The sequence below is a fragment of the Cheilinus undulatus genome, linkage group 9 (assembly GCF_018320785.1).
Source record: "Cheilinus undulatus linkage group 9, ASM1832078v1, whole genome shotgun sequence".
In the NCBI taxonomy this organism is placed as follows: domain Eukaryota; kingdom Metazoa; phylum Chordata; class Actinopteri; order Labriformes; family Labridae; genus Cheilinus; species Cheilinus undulatus.
Window position 1 is genome coordinate 33659273 of NC_054873.1, and position 15724 is coordinate 33674996.

The following is a 15724-nucleotide window of genomic DNA, read 5'->3' on the forward strand; positions in this document are numbered from 1 at the left end:
CCATGGGCTACAGCTGATTTAAACACTACAATGCTGATGTGAAAGCAGGATAATTGTAGTGACAACGAACCAGTAAAAATGAATGTGTAGCAGAAAAAAAGTTACAAGTTACTGCTGATAGATGGTAAGTAAATATAAATAAGATACTGCCTTGTTTGTGATCATGAACACAATACATGTGAATGAGTTATCACAGTGACAGATTTTTTAACTATAAGACAAGACAGCAGAAGAGCTATTCAGTGCAAAAGAGCTCTTACCTGTGTACAGGGAAATGTAGGCAGAGTCTATCACTTCATATTTCAGACCAGGCAGGAACGGGCGCCACTGTGTGTAAAAACACAAAGAGGGAGAGAGAGATTGAGTGAGAGGAGAAAACTCAATACCAACATGTAGAAAGTATAAGATGAACAGGAATCGTCCATCACGGTTTGCAGCCTAAACTGTGACATTGTCTCTGCTATTGATCTGAACAACATCACAGGAATCGATCCAGTGCTGGTTTTGTATAAACACACTTGAGAACAGAGAGAGAAGAGAACAAGAACAGTGGAAAACAGTGACAGAGGAGTGTGATGCCGTGAGGGATGAAGAAAGGAGGGGGAAACAGGCAAAACCAGAGCAGATATAAAAAAGAAAACAGAGTGTGAGCAGCGAGAACAGAGGCGTAGGAATAACACTAAGGAGATGTGTAGGTGTGAAAAGGAAGATCTAGTAATGACCTGAAAACAGAGAGAAGCACAAAGAGAGGAGTAAAGGAGGGAGGGAGAAGCTACAATTCTTTTAAATAGATTTCACAATTACAATGCCACTTCTGGTTACCAAGGATATAATCACAGGAGACAGGTCATTTTGCAACCCTCGGGATGAGAATACAAATATAAACACCCTGTGAGGCACATGCAAATGCCTCCATGTATGCATGCACACATATTTGCTGTTTTAGATTGTGCTGCAGTCCCCAGTTTGTCATTCACGTCACGTTGGTTGTAGCAGTGACTCTTGATATGTATAAAAGGCAAATCCAGCATTGGTTGTGTGCCATCTTTATGTTGTATCGCACTTCTTCACAAACCCCGCTGACACTTTAACACTGGAGCAAACAACCGAGCAAGTGCACAAATAAAAGAACAACAAACAAGGACACAGAGCGGCGTCACACTGAGCAGCAGCAGGTAGCAGCTCAGCAGGTCGCCAGACGCTTCGACATTGTGTCATTATTTTAGGGCGATTGTCCTCAAGGTCATGTCTGTAGGCAGGCACAGTGGGATGCCCTAAAGGACAAAAAAGTCAAGACTGCATGTTGTTATTGATATGTTGTGCCTTTGAGATTTAGTTTCATCTAACATGAAAAAAAACATGAGAAACTTTTTTAGGAGAATGTAGAATGACACTAAATCAATGGTGTCAGTGGTGCATGAATGAGATTGGCGTAACTGATGCTGAAACATCATTTTAAGGACAGGCTGCCCCTGAAATCTTCCTGAGTTGATTCTTCGAGTATGTTCATCACAGTAGGGAGTTTTCCCTTTCGAATGGGTGGGTTTTAGTAGGCGAGACATGAAAAAGATGCTGCAGCAACTAAAGATGTTTGATATTGCAACAGAGCCAAAAAAAATGATAGCAGCCTCTGCCTTCATGCCATTGCAATGGCAATTGGGTGTATTCACTACTTGTTTGCAAAGAATTTTTATATGCAGTACTCACACACCAGTGGAAGACCATATGACATAAAAAGTCATAATATGGGATGAAAATTCAAAATTGTGAGAAAAAAGTCCAAATTATGAGATAAAAGCCTTAATTTTGAGATAAAGTGTCTTTTTATCTAAGAGTTTTTATCTGATAATTTCAACTTTTGATCTCATAATTTTGACTTTTTATCTCATAATAAATGCATAAATTCAACTTTTTATCTAATAATTATGACTCAGGATCTTCTTTTTTCAAGAATAGCTTTACTTTAACATTTTTTCTTTTTTTATTTGGCGGAAATGGGCTTCCATACACACCAGCTCGCCCTGCTTAAATGCAGAAAAAGGCTGGCTGGAAAAAGTGAGATCACAGTTGGTGAAATTTGGCCATTTGCGTTGTGTGTCACCCCAATAATTTCAAATCCCCTTCCCTGGAATCCACAAGGGAAGAGAAAATGAGGCCGGCCTAGAAACACCTGGTGATGAGACCTCCAGGCTGACACCAAAAGAATGGGCCTTGCCTGGAACCTACTTGAGGTTCAGTTGCAGGACAGAACACGCTGGAGGGCTCTCACCCATGGTCTATACCCCAATAGGGGGTTATTGGCTTAAGTATGAAAGTAAACCCTAAATAGGCATTGCTTTACCTTCCTGTGGTCTACAGGTCACAATTTCATTCACCTGTCAATCATGTACAGGTGTGCCCTGGAGCATACCCTGCATTTCTGTCTGTTTTACTCTAAATGGGACTATAGCTACAAAATTCTCTCTTAAATGAGACTAAAACTAATGAATGGGAATGACCTTCAGTAAAGGATCCACAGGCCAGATTAGAAACCCTGTCCACCAGGGACAACAGTCTCTAAATATGGGGTGCACTGATGTAACCAATAGGATATGGGTGTCCAATGTAGCCAAAATTTGTCAGGATATATTCCTGTTGTTGACTGGCTTGAATGAATGTGTCTAAACAAGGTAAAAAAGGCACCTATCTAAATTTGTTTGCTTTTGTTCCTGGTATTCACAGTTTTCTCCACAGCTGTCTCTGGTGATGCATACCCTGTGTACTTGGATGCTTCCTCTGTGAAACACTGCTGACAGAGAGCAGCATGGAGAGGCAGAGGCCTGCTCACTGGTCCCACAAGTTCAACAGAGAGGAAAGAAAATCAATATCCAAGGGGAAATAATATAAAGAGCCAATCACAGGGCAAAATGGGTAGACAGCAGTGTTGTCCCATCATACCCAGACCACCCAGTGACATATGAGTGTTTGGTTTTCACTGAGCCTGGCAGAGCCCAGTGATGCTCCAACTCACAGTATGGTTTGATGCAAGTTTACACACACAGGTAGTTGATGTGTGGTTCCATCAGTCACAGGTTATTTTTGGCCCTCAATGATTAGGAGTTTATTGCTTTACAGAGAGCTAACTGCTGTTGTGTTTGTTTCCTTTAATTCAATCTGCTGCTCCAAAGCCTCAGGCATCGTGGGTATGAAGTTATTTGAGAGTTTGACACATAAGAGGCAACGACATAATGAAACTATCTGACCTTTTCTGGTTTATGTAAAAATCAATTCAAATTTAAGGTTGAATGAGATTAACAGAGTGTAAACACTACTGTTCGGTTCTCCCAGGGTCCTTAATTCTCCAGGGATTAAATCCTTTTTTTCACTATCCTCTTAAATTTCTTCCTTTATTCTCTGGCTTGTTTCATTAAGTGGGGACACACCACAAGATATTTGGGCCGATTTCATGCCTGATTTCCCTTTTAGATCAAAGTCAGCAAAGACCAAATTATTTAATGGTTCTTAAGACAGTCTTTCAAGACTGTCCTGTGGTGTGAGATGTGTAAAAATAATTTCACCTTCCCCATCTGCTCAGATGATGATCAGGGCCACCCTGAATTGAAATAATGAATATTAAACATTCAATATTCACAGTCAAAAATCCTGTTGTATGGAGGTGGGGCTGTTGGCTTCCTCAGCTGGGGACCTTCAGCTGGCATTGGGAAAGTCTGCTGAGTGCGAAACAGTTTGGATGAAAGTCAACACCTCAGTCCGAGGCCATGGTTCTCTGCCAAAAAAAGGTAGATTGCTCCCTCCGGATGAGAGAGTCTCTGCCTCAGGTGAAGGACTTCAAGTATCTGGGGGTCTTGCTCATGAGTGAGGGTAAAAGAGAATCTACACTAGATCTACCTCCCCACCCTCACCTATGGTCAAGAACTGTGGGTAATGACCAAATGCCTCCAAGGCACCTCCATTTGGAGGTCTTCCAGGCACGCCGTCTGGGAGGAGACTTTGGGGAAGTCGCTGGAGGTATTATATATGCTGTCTCGTCTGGGAGGCTTTGGGATCTCCTGGAAAGAGTTGTAAAGTGTCACTGGGGAGAGGGATGTCTTGGGTTGACTTGCTCAGCCTGCTACCACCACGTCCCAGCCCCAGATAAGTAGAAGGTGGGTGGATGGATGGATGGATGGATGGATGGAACACTGAGGACAGGCAAGCAAGCACTCATGGATAGTGACGTGGAATGGAAAGACAGCCAAGCTGACTGAAGAAAGAAGCACAACAAACAGCCATGGCGACATAACTAATGCAGTTTGACATTAGATGGAGGTCAGAAATGGAGGACCAACATAATGAGTGTTTAAATAGTGCAGCCAATAAAGCATAACACAGTCCAACAGACAAGGAGAGGAGTTAAACTGTAATGGAGGTCGCAGGTTTCTGAGAGCTTGCAACATTTGGCTTGTGTACTCTAAAGTTGCAAGATTTGGAGTTTTGGAAGTCTGAATGTAGAACTGTTAAATCTGTCACATCGTGTGTGGGGTCTGTACCATACACGGAATCAGTTGCGATCTTAAAAGGCTTTTTTGAGTTTTCAAGCTTTATTTCTAACACATCATCTCCTAATAAAGTATTGATCTTGCAATAAACTGAACATTTGGGGGAATTATTCGTCAAAAGTTTTGATTTTGAAAAGTTAATCACAGCAATAATTATCATTTTATACATCCCAGAGATCAACATGCACATATGCATGCACAAGGACACACACACCACTACACAGAGATGTGCTGAGGTTCATCCAAACCAATCTACATCATACATCTATGGATGTGCAATAATTACAATCTAAAACAAATGCACTGTCATGTGCATATGCTTTAGGCATGTAGGGCACTAAGGATTCATCACAGGGCCCGATGTGCCACAACCTGGGGCTGGAGAGAGAAGAGAGGGCAACCAGAGTCAAGCTTGACACATGTTGACGTGTCATTCGGCAGCCAAGGCCAAGTTCAACAGCATTTGTTTTGTCTGAACCTTTTCACCCCTGGTGGCATTTTTCAAGCCCCTGAAATGTTCACAGCACAGCCAGGGGCTCATGGCAGCCCTACTACCTGCCTGGACTGTACTCTAGCACTCTAGGCCATGCTGACTCACCACATCCACCCTGTACGCCACCCTTAATGTGTAGACTTTGTTATTTTTCCAACACATTACTTTTCCATTGCCCTGGTAATATGTAAGGACATCTAGAGCATGACCTGGGTTGTGTCAGTCCTCTTCATCGTGCCCTCAGGCAGCTTACTCAACACATCTACGCCTTAATGTAGCCTCCATTTTTGGCCCAGACATGCCTACAGAAGTTCTGCCCAGTACCGTATGTCCATTTCAAAAGCTTGTCAAAACATCTGATGCCATTGGATGTATTTATTTTATTTTTTATTCTTTAAGAGGTCTGAGGCACTCAGAAAGACTGTAGATAAAAAGCCTTTATTGCATAGGGCTACAGAGTCATAAAAAACATGCCAACATGTTTCAGCCTAACAGGCCTTCATCAGGGCTTGACAAAAGCTGTCAAGCTGTGGTCAATTTAGAAGAGATAGAGGTTCACTGCATTCCTAGCTGTCTTTCCTTTTTTCATCTGTGTGGGACTAATATACACAAGGCTTTACGGTCAAATGATCAACAACAAAAAGACTTAGGTAGGGTGGAAAGCAGCACAATACAAATGCTAACAAGCCATAAAACACCTGCCTGGGGGAAAAAGGTCAGACGAAACAGGAGCATTCTCTTTATTTACCTTATATGAAAGGGGGAGTCAGGATAAGCCATGACTAAGTTCAGGAAAGCCTTAAGATTCTCTGATAGTTGTTAGGGTGACTGCCTTAAAGGCTGATGCAAGACTGAAGCTTATGGCAGATGTTTCCATATTTTCCTTATAAAGACATAGAGTGAAATGAATAATAATATGACAATGAAATTTACCACAATGATTTTAACCACATAACCCAGAAATCAACAACTGTGCTGCAATCCATAACTTAGCTGAGAATAGCCCTGAATACATACAGAAACTTTTAGGGTGTTAGTGCTTACTATTAGTGCTTGCAATTCCGTCAATTTATATATGACCCAGTGTTCACACTCTGTGTCTTCTGAGTTAGAGCCAGGAGACATGGAGAAGACACTTTAGATTAAGAGTATTTAGGCTGTCTTTCAGTGTTAATTTTGTCATCTAAAACTATGACTAAAAATGTTCATCTACAGACTTTTTTTCTATGACAAAAACTAGACTAAGACTAACAAAAACAGATCTTTGATGACTAAAACTTACAAAAACTAAGTTTAATTTTGTCAAGATGACTAAGACTAGACTAAAACGTAATTTAGTTTTTGTGTGGAATTCAAAAGCAATGACATTTCTCCAATGTGGGCAAATTTGTCAAAAAAACAATGTAACTCTGGCTAGTCTGCCTCTCAGCTGTAGAGAGCAGGGACTCCAGGTTTGGCAGGATGCATAGAACACACTACCATGATTTGGTACCAGATTTAGGCAAGAAAATAAATGCTTTTACTCAAAGTAAAGACTAAAATGTGAGGACTTTTTATGGACTAAAACTAGACTAAAATGTTTTAAATTTTCGTTGACTAAAACTAGACTTAAACTAAAAAAGATAGAAATGACTAAAATGTGACAAAAACTAAAATGCATTTCATTTAAAGACTAAAACTAAGACTAAAATTAAAAATAGCTGCCAAAATTAACACTGCTGTGTTCAGTCTTATTATGGCATTTATTGACAGAAAAAAACTGACAACAGTATGACAGCCTTGCAGACAGTTGTTTCATCACTTGTCAGAGATGGGTAGTGAGAAAAAGGATGATGAGTAATGGTTCAAGACTGGATTAAGGACAAAATGTGGTCAAAGAAGAAACATAAGAAGATAGAAGAGATATAAATGAAAGATACCGCAAAGAGTTAAGAGTGTGTGATCTGGATAGTAGGTGGAGATAAAGAGAGGTAAAAAGGAATGAAGAGAGTAGCAGAAACAGACTGACACATGCATTTCACGAATGAGGAGCATCAACATTCAATTATATTTTTCCAATAATAATCTTTTAACTGATTCTCAACATGCTTATAGGGATAAATATTCCACAGCAACAGCTATGACCCAAATGCTAGATGATTGGTGTAATGATATTGAGCAAAAGAAACTGATTTGAGCTGTTTTTCTTGATTTTTCTGCAGCATTTGATATTCTTGATCATGAATTATTATTAGCAAAATTAAAATGTTATGGGTTTTCATCCTCTGCTCTGTTAACAATCAAAAGTTATCTGACTGAAAGATGGCAAATGGTTTATTTTAATGGAAGTGAGTCAGATCTAAAACAGGTTAAACATGGGGTGCCTCAAGGAAGTTGTCTTGGACCTCTTTTGTATTCTATTTTCACCAATGATTTCCCTTTGGCATTAAAGACGGCTGATATGATGATGTATGCAGATGATACAACAGTCCATTTTGCTGGAAGAACTATAGAGGAATTAAATTAAAATTTATGTGTTGAAATGAAGTTGGTGTCAGAGTGGGTCAGCTGTAATAAACTTATTTTAAATGTGGCTAAGACCACCAGCATGGTTATAGGCTCAAACTATTTATTGCGCTCAAATCCAAAGCTTGATGTCATAATTAATGATCAGTCCATCAAACAGGTGAATGAAGTTAAATTATTAGGAATTATCATAGATCATACATTGTCAAGGGACTTGCATGTTAAGAGGATAATAACCAAAATTGGAAACATTCTTTCAATGATTAGGAGATGCTCTAAATATCTAACAACAAAAACCACTAAACAAGTAATTCAAGCTTTGGCTTTGGCTTTACCACATATGAATTATTGTGCAGTTGTTTGGTCCAATACCTCACTAGCCAACATTAGAAATTACAACTTGTACAAAATAAAGCAGCACGTGTTGTACTTTCCTGTGGAATGAGGACAAATATTTGTAAAATGCATGTAAGTCTCTGCTGGCTGGATGTTGAGAACAGACTGACATATTTGTTGATGGTATTTATCAGAAATATAATTACAACAGAGATGCCAAACATCTTTTATAGAAAATTATCTTTTAGTTTTGAGACACATAAATACTCAACTCGACAGGCTGCTGGAGGTTATTTTATCTTACCCAGATCACTTTCTCAACATACAGTAATATACAGAGCTATGATGGAGTGGAATGCCCTTCCAAATTACGTTACACAACAGAAAAACATGGCAAATTTTAAAATAAAGCTAAGAGATTATTACTCTACTCATAATTTCATCCATTAGTGCTCCCCGAGAAACTGTAGGGATACCACTTGGGCCCATATTATTATTTTATATCATATTATATTATATTATCACTTAGGGTGTTGCTCCAATTTAAATAATTATGTATGCTTTTGTTTTCTGTTCTTAGTGTTGGGTCATGGCATCTTTTGTGTGTGACATGATAAATGTGTTGCGATGATTCAATTTAGGAGCTTGTAATTTTGGATTTCAGTGTTCGTCTTGAGTGTTCTGTGTGTATTGGTATACTATTGTGTGTCCTTATATGTATTTTCTTCTGTATGTAGTTTGTGTCACTCATGGAAATTGAAAAGACCCCAGGAAGAATAGCTGCTGCCTTGCAAAAGCTAATGGAGATCTAAATAAACAAACAAACAAACAAAGTATTTTTGCATTTTTCAAGGCTCAACTCCTTGTCCCTCCCTGTCTTCTTCTGCTCCTCACTTAAATGGACATAAGAGCTGTTTTAGCTGCAGGGGAAGAAAAGAAATAGAGGGTGCTCTCCAATAACCTGACATGACAACAAGCCTAACACAGCATTTGGCAATAATTGCTTGATCTCTATGATACTGTTTTCATTGTGAAAAGTAGTATATTGAAGCTGTATTTGAAATTTTAACTTGTTTCAGACCCACAATTTAACTAAAATTTACCAATCTAGACATTACAAAATATACTGCTCAGGTACCAAACAACCATGAACAGAAATAGTTCCAACTCTAGCTGGTAAATGGACAAACAGCTCTCACTATTGCCACACCAACAAATAAGCCGTATAAAACATCCTTCCCCCATGATTCAGTCCGCCACTTCATTTGAGTCTGACTGAAAGGTCACTGACAGCACAGTGCTTTCTCTGACCCGTCTTTGTGTGTCTGTTGCCAGACAACTGTTTGTCCACAGAAACTGTGACTTCATTGACAATGACAGGTTGCTAACACGCCAAAAATTATGCCCTGTTGTTGTGGTGTGAAAAAGGCAAAGTGACAGCCAACAAGCTAATGAGAGAGTGCATTATTAACCTTTTAGCATCAGTCTCTTTGTCTCCTGGTATAGACCATGTAGAATGAAGATGTAATATAATGCACTAATTGTTGCACTGTCACTTACAAAGGAGTTGAATAGAAGAAGATTGTTTTCAGCATATTTTGAATACACTCTGAGTCATCTGACTCACTGTTTTTGTTTGCATAACCAACATTTACTACTTGTGACAACTGGAAAGCAGCATTTATTCACTTTCTTAAAAAGCATAAGAAGGCATGATCAGTGTCACTCCCATGTCTTTTTGGTAATACAAAGCATTAAGGGTGCCTGATAATCATAATGTTTTAAAAATGGGTTCCCACACACAAACTTTTGAAAATGCCACCATTTATTTTGTTAACTATTATTAGTTTTTCAGTTATTTTTTTCATTAATGGAGCATATTTCCACATAGGGCTCTACATCCTGAAAGATGTGATAACATATTGTTTTCATTTCTGTTTTCTCTGCAGCTTCACTGAATGTTTGTAAAAGCTAAACAATAAAAATTGAAAATTGAAAAATGAAAAAGACATCCTCCTTCAAATCATTGGTAAAACAATTGTGTGAAGATATTTCCACAACTTCTTGGGGTTTTTCTTTAAATAAACTTTGGTCCTGCCAAAAACTAACAAATATTTTGAGGTTTTAACTCCTTAAATGCCAGTTTGATTGCACAATGTCACTGTTATTTTGTAAAAAAAAAAAAAAAAAAAAAAAAAAGACTAAAGGGTCTGGCATCGGTTTATGTTACAGAACTTCTAACCCCTTATGAGCCAGCCTGCACCCTGAGATCCTCGGGTAGGGGCCTCCTGGTCGTTCCAAAGTCAAGACTTGTAAGTAAAGGTGACAGGGCCTTCTCCATCAGGGCCCCTCGACTTTGGAATGACCTCCCTGAGGAAATAAGGCGTACAGAAACAGTCACTGCTTTTAAATCACTTCTTAAAACTCATTTTTATAGACTTGCTTTTATGTGATGTCGTCTTCTTACTCATTCCTATTCCTTCAATCATGGTTTTACCCTTTACCTCCACTTTTGTTACATTACACCTATTTTTGCTGTTTTACTGTTATTATTGTTACTATCAATTCTTTACTACTTCTGATTTTTAGCTTATTTAGTACATTTTGCTCTTCTTATTCATGTTTTAATATCTCTTACTCCTCTTACTGTTTTGATTTTCTATATTAATGATCTTGAGTTTTTAATTTAGGCAGTTCTTACTGGTTTTAGCTTTTACCTTTGATGCTTGTATCATTTTAGCGTTTTCACTCCTCTGACATATTCTTTTACACTTATTCTTCCTTTACAATTTTACTTCTCTTAATGTTTTAGCTCTTATTGCTTCTCTCTTACTTGCCTCTTAAAACTTCAGTCCCCTTGGTCTCAGGTTCTGTGGTTGGGTTCCTGTGTTGGCCGGGTACCCGTGGGTTCTTATGATGTCTTGTTTTAATGATGTCCCAGGATGTCTCAGCGCAGGTGTAGTCATGTGAAACATATCAAAGCTCTTATGACTTCCATGGATTTGTATTTCTAATGTCTCAGTAATATTGTTGTTTGGGCTGAACCTATAGTTTGGTTTTGAGCTTGTTTAGGTTCTCTCCCCTTGAGTGTTCTTTTGTCTTTGTTGTTGTGTTTTGTTGTCTTGCTGCTTTGTTTTTCTGAGTGTGAAAGCACTTTGTAAAACCTTGTTTTTAAAAGTGCTATATAAATAAAGTTGTTATTATTATTATTATTAAATATTGGCACCGGTGTTGCTCAGGGGGAAGAAGACAGCCAAAAGCAGAGGCTATAGTCCTCAGCACACTAGTCATTGGACCAATTCATGGTCTTGGTGTATGTTTTGTGCATGTCTTCCCCCAGTCTCTCACCCCATATATCACGTCTCTTTTCAGCTGTCTTATAAACATTAAGATGAAAAGCCCCAAAAATAGTCTTGGGAAAAATACCCACTCGGTTATTTCCAGGATCTCAAAATCTCCAAGATATCTAGATATTTGGTGGTTTTAAGCAGGATTGAAGTAGATCTAAAAATCATCAAAAAATACATGATACTTTTGCTATTTTTTTGAAGAACATACCCATTTTTTTTTTTTTTTTTTTTTTACCTGAATTGCAAAAATGCCACCATTTATCTTGTCATGTAAATTGGCATCACCAAGTTCCCTTAGAAAAATTGAGACCTTCTGCTGAATTTAAGATTTCAGTCCATAGCTCTTGGCGAGCTTGTAGACTATAACAATAATGGCTTTCGATTTATGTAGTTCCATATGAGCCGTTTCCTCCAAGATGACATTTCCGTAGAATTTATGCACTTTGTAGTTTAGCGTCACTTGAAGAAGAAACCCCATGTTCTCATCCATCCATACTAACATTTCTGTGTTAGCCATTCTTTTTTTTTTTTGCTCACACCTCCCCACCCTTTGGAAAATGCAAAGAAAATGCAGTTCTTCAAGTGTCCACTTGAGGCTGGCTACAGAAGCACCCAAAATCACATACACACCCCATGTTAAAATGATAATTTCTAAACAAATAGTAAAAATGTTTAGAACCTGGTTCAAACAAATATTTGGGTGGAAACAGTAATGTCCTGTTGGGATGGATGTGTCCTAAATAATCTTTAATTTTTTAAACAAATATTGCAGCGCGCTGTGGTTTGTTCATGGTCCAAATCTGCAAATCTGGCAAAGGTCCAAACAGCTGACGATAACATACAGTGCTTATGGGACAAAACTCAGGATTTGCGCCGGTAGCTGTGCTGTTGTGTGTGCGTCTCTGTGGTGAAGGAGGGGGAGGGTGTAAAATACAGGAGCCCTGGGGGGGAGAGAAAGAGGAGTGCGGAGGAATATCTGAAAATCTAGATTTTTATTTTTAGTTTGTCCTAAACAACAAAATTTGAATTCATTGATAAAACTGATATCGCACAGGCCTACTGGTAGATCAGATAAGAAATGGCTTTTAATGCAATTTCAATCATTTATTGCCACTAGCTTAGATGCCATCTGCTATACCGTTTGATCAGAATGCTTTGTGAGGGGCTGTCAACCAATGGCAGGCTGTTCCATCATCATGCTGTGTCAAACTGTGCATGCTTAAAGACACAAAACATTATGAAGACAGCCTGAACTGTGCAAAATTGAGAGAAAAGAGAGAGTGGCCTTCTGTGTCATTGTCATTTAAATATTTAGCAGTAAACTCAAAATAATCAGCAGGAAAACAACTTTAAATGTCAGAGAAACGCTGTATATTATGATTCTATTGGTTGAAACGTATTCTGAGCTCACTATAGGGCTAAAACAATGTGCCAGTTTTCCAGAGCACGGTCAGTTCAGAAAGTTCACACCAGTATCTGACTGGTATTCAGCATCGGCCGATATCCAACGCTCTGAAATTAGAATCGGTATCAGAATTGGTTCATATGAACTAAAGCCAAACCAAACACTACTGAATGCAAACTTTCAAAGCCTTGTTGCTTTTATATCAACACAACCAATGCAGGAAACAGTACCAGATGTGTTTTAAAAGTTTGCCATTTAATATATTATTAAAGACCTTAGTTTAAATATTAATGCATGTCTTTCTTAAGAATAAAGATACATATATAGGTTGACAGGGGATAACAAAAAAAGTTTCAGTTACCGACAGGCTGCAAGAAAAGTACTGACAGTTTTGGTGTGAAGAGAACAAAGTGTGAATTTTAACATTGGCAGTGGCGGAAAGTCTTTAGCACGGAGCTATGCTTTTGCACGCTGACAGATGCATCAAGGAGAAACTCCTGACAGACTCTGAGCAGATACCTCTCCAGCAGAGCACAGAAGAAGAGTGTTGGTGTTTTGATGCTTTGCTGATACTGATGTAGATCCTTCACATAATAAAAGCTGACAGTAAAGATGAGCTGTAAAGGCTGCTGATCAGAGAGGGCTAAGCAAAAAGTACAGCAGGAAAACAGGAGAACATAAAGCTCCTGACTGATTATACTCTTATTTCCATTGACAGCCAGACAAAACTAAACACTCACATGCTGCAGGATAAATGCCACTCTCCATTCCCCTTCACACTGACACCAAAACGGTGGCTTGTTTTTTTCCGTCATATCATGTCTTGCCTGAGGACGAAGGAACAATATTCAAAGAGGGATGAGGAGGTGGAAAGCGAGACGGGCTGTTTGATTATCTGTGTTGAATTAAACATTAGCTAAAGTGTCTCAGACCCGACATTTCAAAAAGACAAATGAGCCAAATATCCACAGCAATTACTCGCCCATCGTACTCCGTGTGTCCACATTGATGCCCTGTGTGCTCTGAGGGGAAACTAGTTAGTCACACTAGCACTCTCTCTAGATTCACATCAAGTCAAGCTTACATGACAGTATGTCTTAGCAATGCCTCTGAAATTCATTCATCCCTCTGCAGCCATGTGAGTAAACATGCAAATACAGTACATGCAAAAATTTTGGCTATGAACACCTGCCTTATAGGAACAAAGATACAGTTTAGCTTGTTGTGCTGATTTAGGCATGCTTACGGAGATGCATATTGCTGATATGAATATGCACTGTCCTGATTTATCATTTAGATAAGTAAACAAACAGGGAAAAATGGACTGGATGAGTTTGTTAAAAATGCTGATTGAAATGCTCATCTCAAAATTAAATCCCCTGGATCAGTGCTTCCCAAAGAGTGGCCCTGGAAGTACAACAGGTGGGCCGCGAGAGGTCATTTAAAATATGCAAAAACAATAGGAATACTCATTTTTTAAAATCACATTCTAAATTATCATACAATATATGATTACATGTTATAATTTAAGTCTCAGAAGTGATATAACACAGCCAGATGTTTTAACTTCTTGTCTTTTATTTTGTCTGACGTATACAACTGGTGTCATGGTTTAAGTTGTGTTCCATTATCTGGTGACACTCTGTTTAATATTTGACTTTCTTGATTTTAAGAATTTATCATTAAAGCTACCTGGCAAGATTTTGCTAGGCCAGAAGTTTCCAAAAAGGGGGCTAGGTCGCAAGACACTGAAGGGTGTTGCAGGATGCTTTTCATTTAAAAAAAAGCAAATCTTTATATATCCATTATATCCATTATATATATACATACAGTCATGGACGTATTGGCACCCCTGGAATTTTTCCAGATAATACACGATTTCTCCCTGAAATTGTTGCAGTTACAAATGTTTTTGGTATACATGTGTTTATTGCCTTTATGTGCATTGGAACACAAAAAATCCAAAAGAAAAAGACAAAATTGACACAATTTTACACAAAACTCAAAAAATGGGCCAGACAAAATTACTGGCACCCTTTTAAAACTGTGGGTAAATCATTTTATTTCAAGCATGTGATGCTCATTTAAACTCACCTGTGGCAGTAACAGGTGCTGGCAATCTAGAAATCACACCTGAACCCAGTTAGAATGTCTAAAAGTTGACTCAACCTTTGTGTTGTGTGCCTGTGTGTGTCACACTAAGCATGGAGAAGAGAAAGAAGAGCCAAGAACTGTCTGAGGACTTAGGAAGCAAAATTGTGGAAAAATATGAACAATCTCAAGGTTTCAAGATCATCTCCAGAGATCCTGAAATTCCTTTGTCCCCTGTGTGTAATATAATCAAGAAGTTTATAACCATGGAACTATGGCTAATCTCCCTGGACATGGACGGAAGAGAAAAATTGACAAAAGAATGCAACCCAGGATAGTTGGAATGGTGGATAAACATCCTCAGTCAACTTCCACACAAATTCAGGCTGTCCTGCAGAATCAGGGAGCAAAAGTGTCAGCTCGGACCATAAGTCATAATCTGAATGAGATGAAGCACTATGACAGGAGACTGAGGAGAACCCTACTGCTGACAAATGACATAAAAAAGCCAGACTGGAGTTTACAAAAATGTACCTGAGTAAGCCTCAATCCTTCTGGGAGAACATTTTGACAGATGAGACTAAGGTAGAGCCTTTTGGAAAAGCACGTCATTCAACTGTTTACAGAAAACAGAATGAGGCCTACAAAGAAAAGAACACAGTACCTACAGTCAAACATGGTGGAGGTTCAAAGATGTTTTGGGGTTATTTTGTTGCCTCTGGCACTGGGTGCCTTGACTGTGTGCAAGGAATCATGAAATCTGGAGACTAATAAAAAATTTTGGGCCTCGTGTCAGAAAGCTGGGTCTGCGTCAGAGGTCATGGGTGTTCCAGCAGGACAACGACCCCAAACATACCTCAAAAAGCACAAAGAAATAGTTGGAGACAAAGCGCTGGAGAGTTCTGAAGTGGCCAGCAATGAGTCCGGATCTAAATCCCATTGAACACCTATGGAGAGATCTTAAAATTGCTGTTGCCAGAAGCACCCTTCAAATCTGAGAAATCTG

At 38.8% G+C, this 15724-nt stretch overlaps 1 protein-coding gene across 2 annotated transcripts in view; it reads right to left on the reverse strand.

Moving 5' to 3' along the window:
• The window catches only part of b4galnt4a (beta-1,4-N-acetyl-galactosaminyl transferase 4a), a 294875-nt gene that overhangs the window by 23139 nt on the left and 256012 nt on the right, over positions 1-15724 (reverse strand). For both annotated transcript variants that reach the window (XM_041796610.1, XM_041796609.1), the window contains one exon: positions 261-327. In XM_041796610.1, the coding sequence (XP_041652544.1) occupies positions 261-327 (67 nt within the window). The remainder of the gene's footprint in view (positions 1-260; positions 328-15724) is intronic.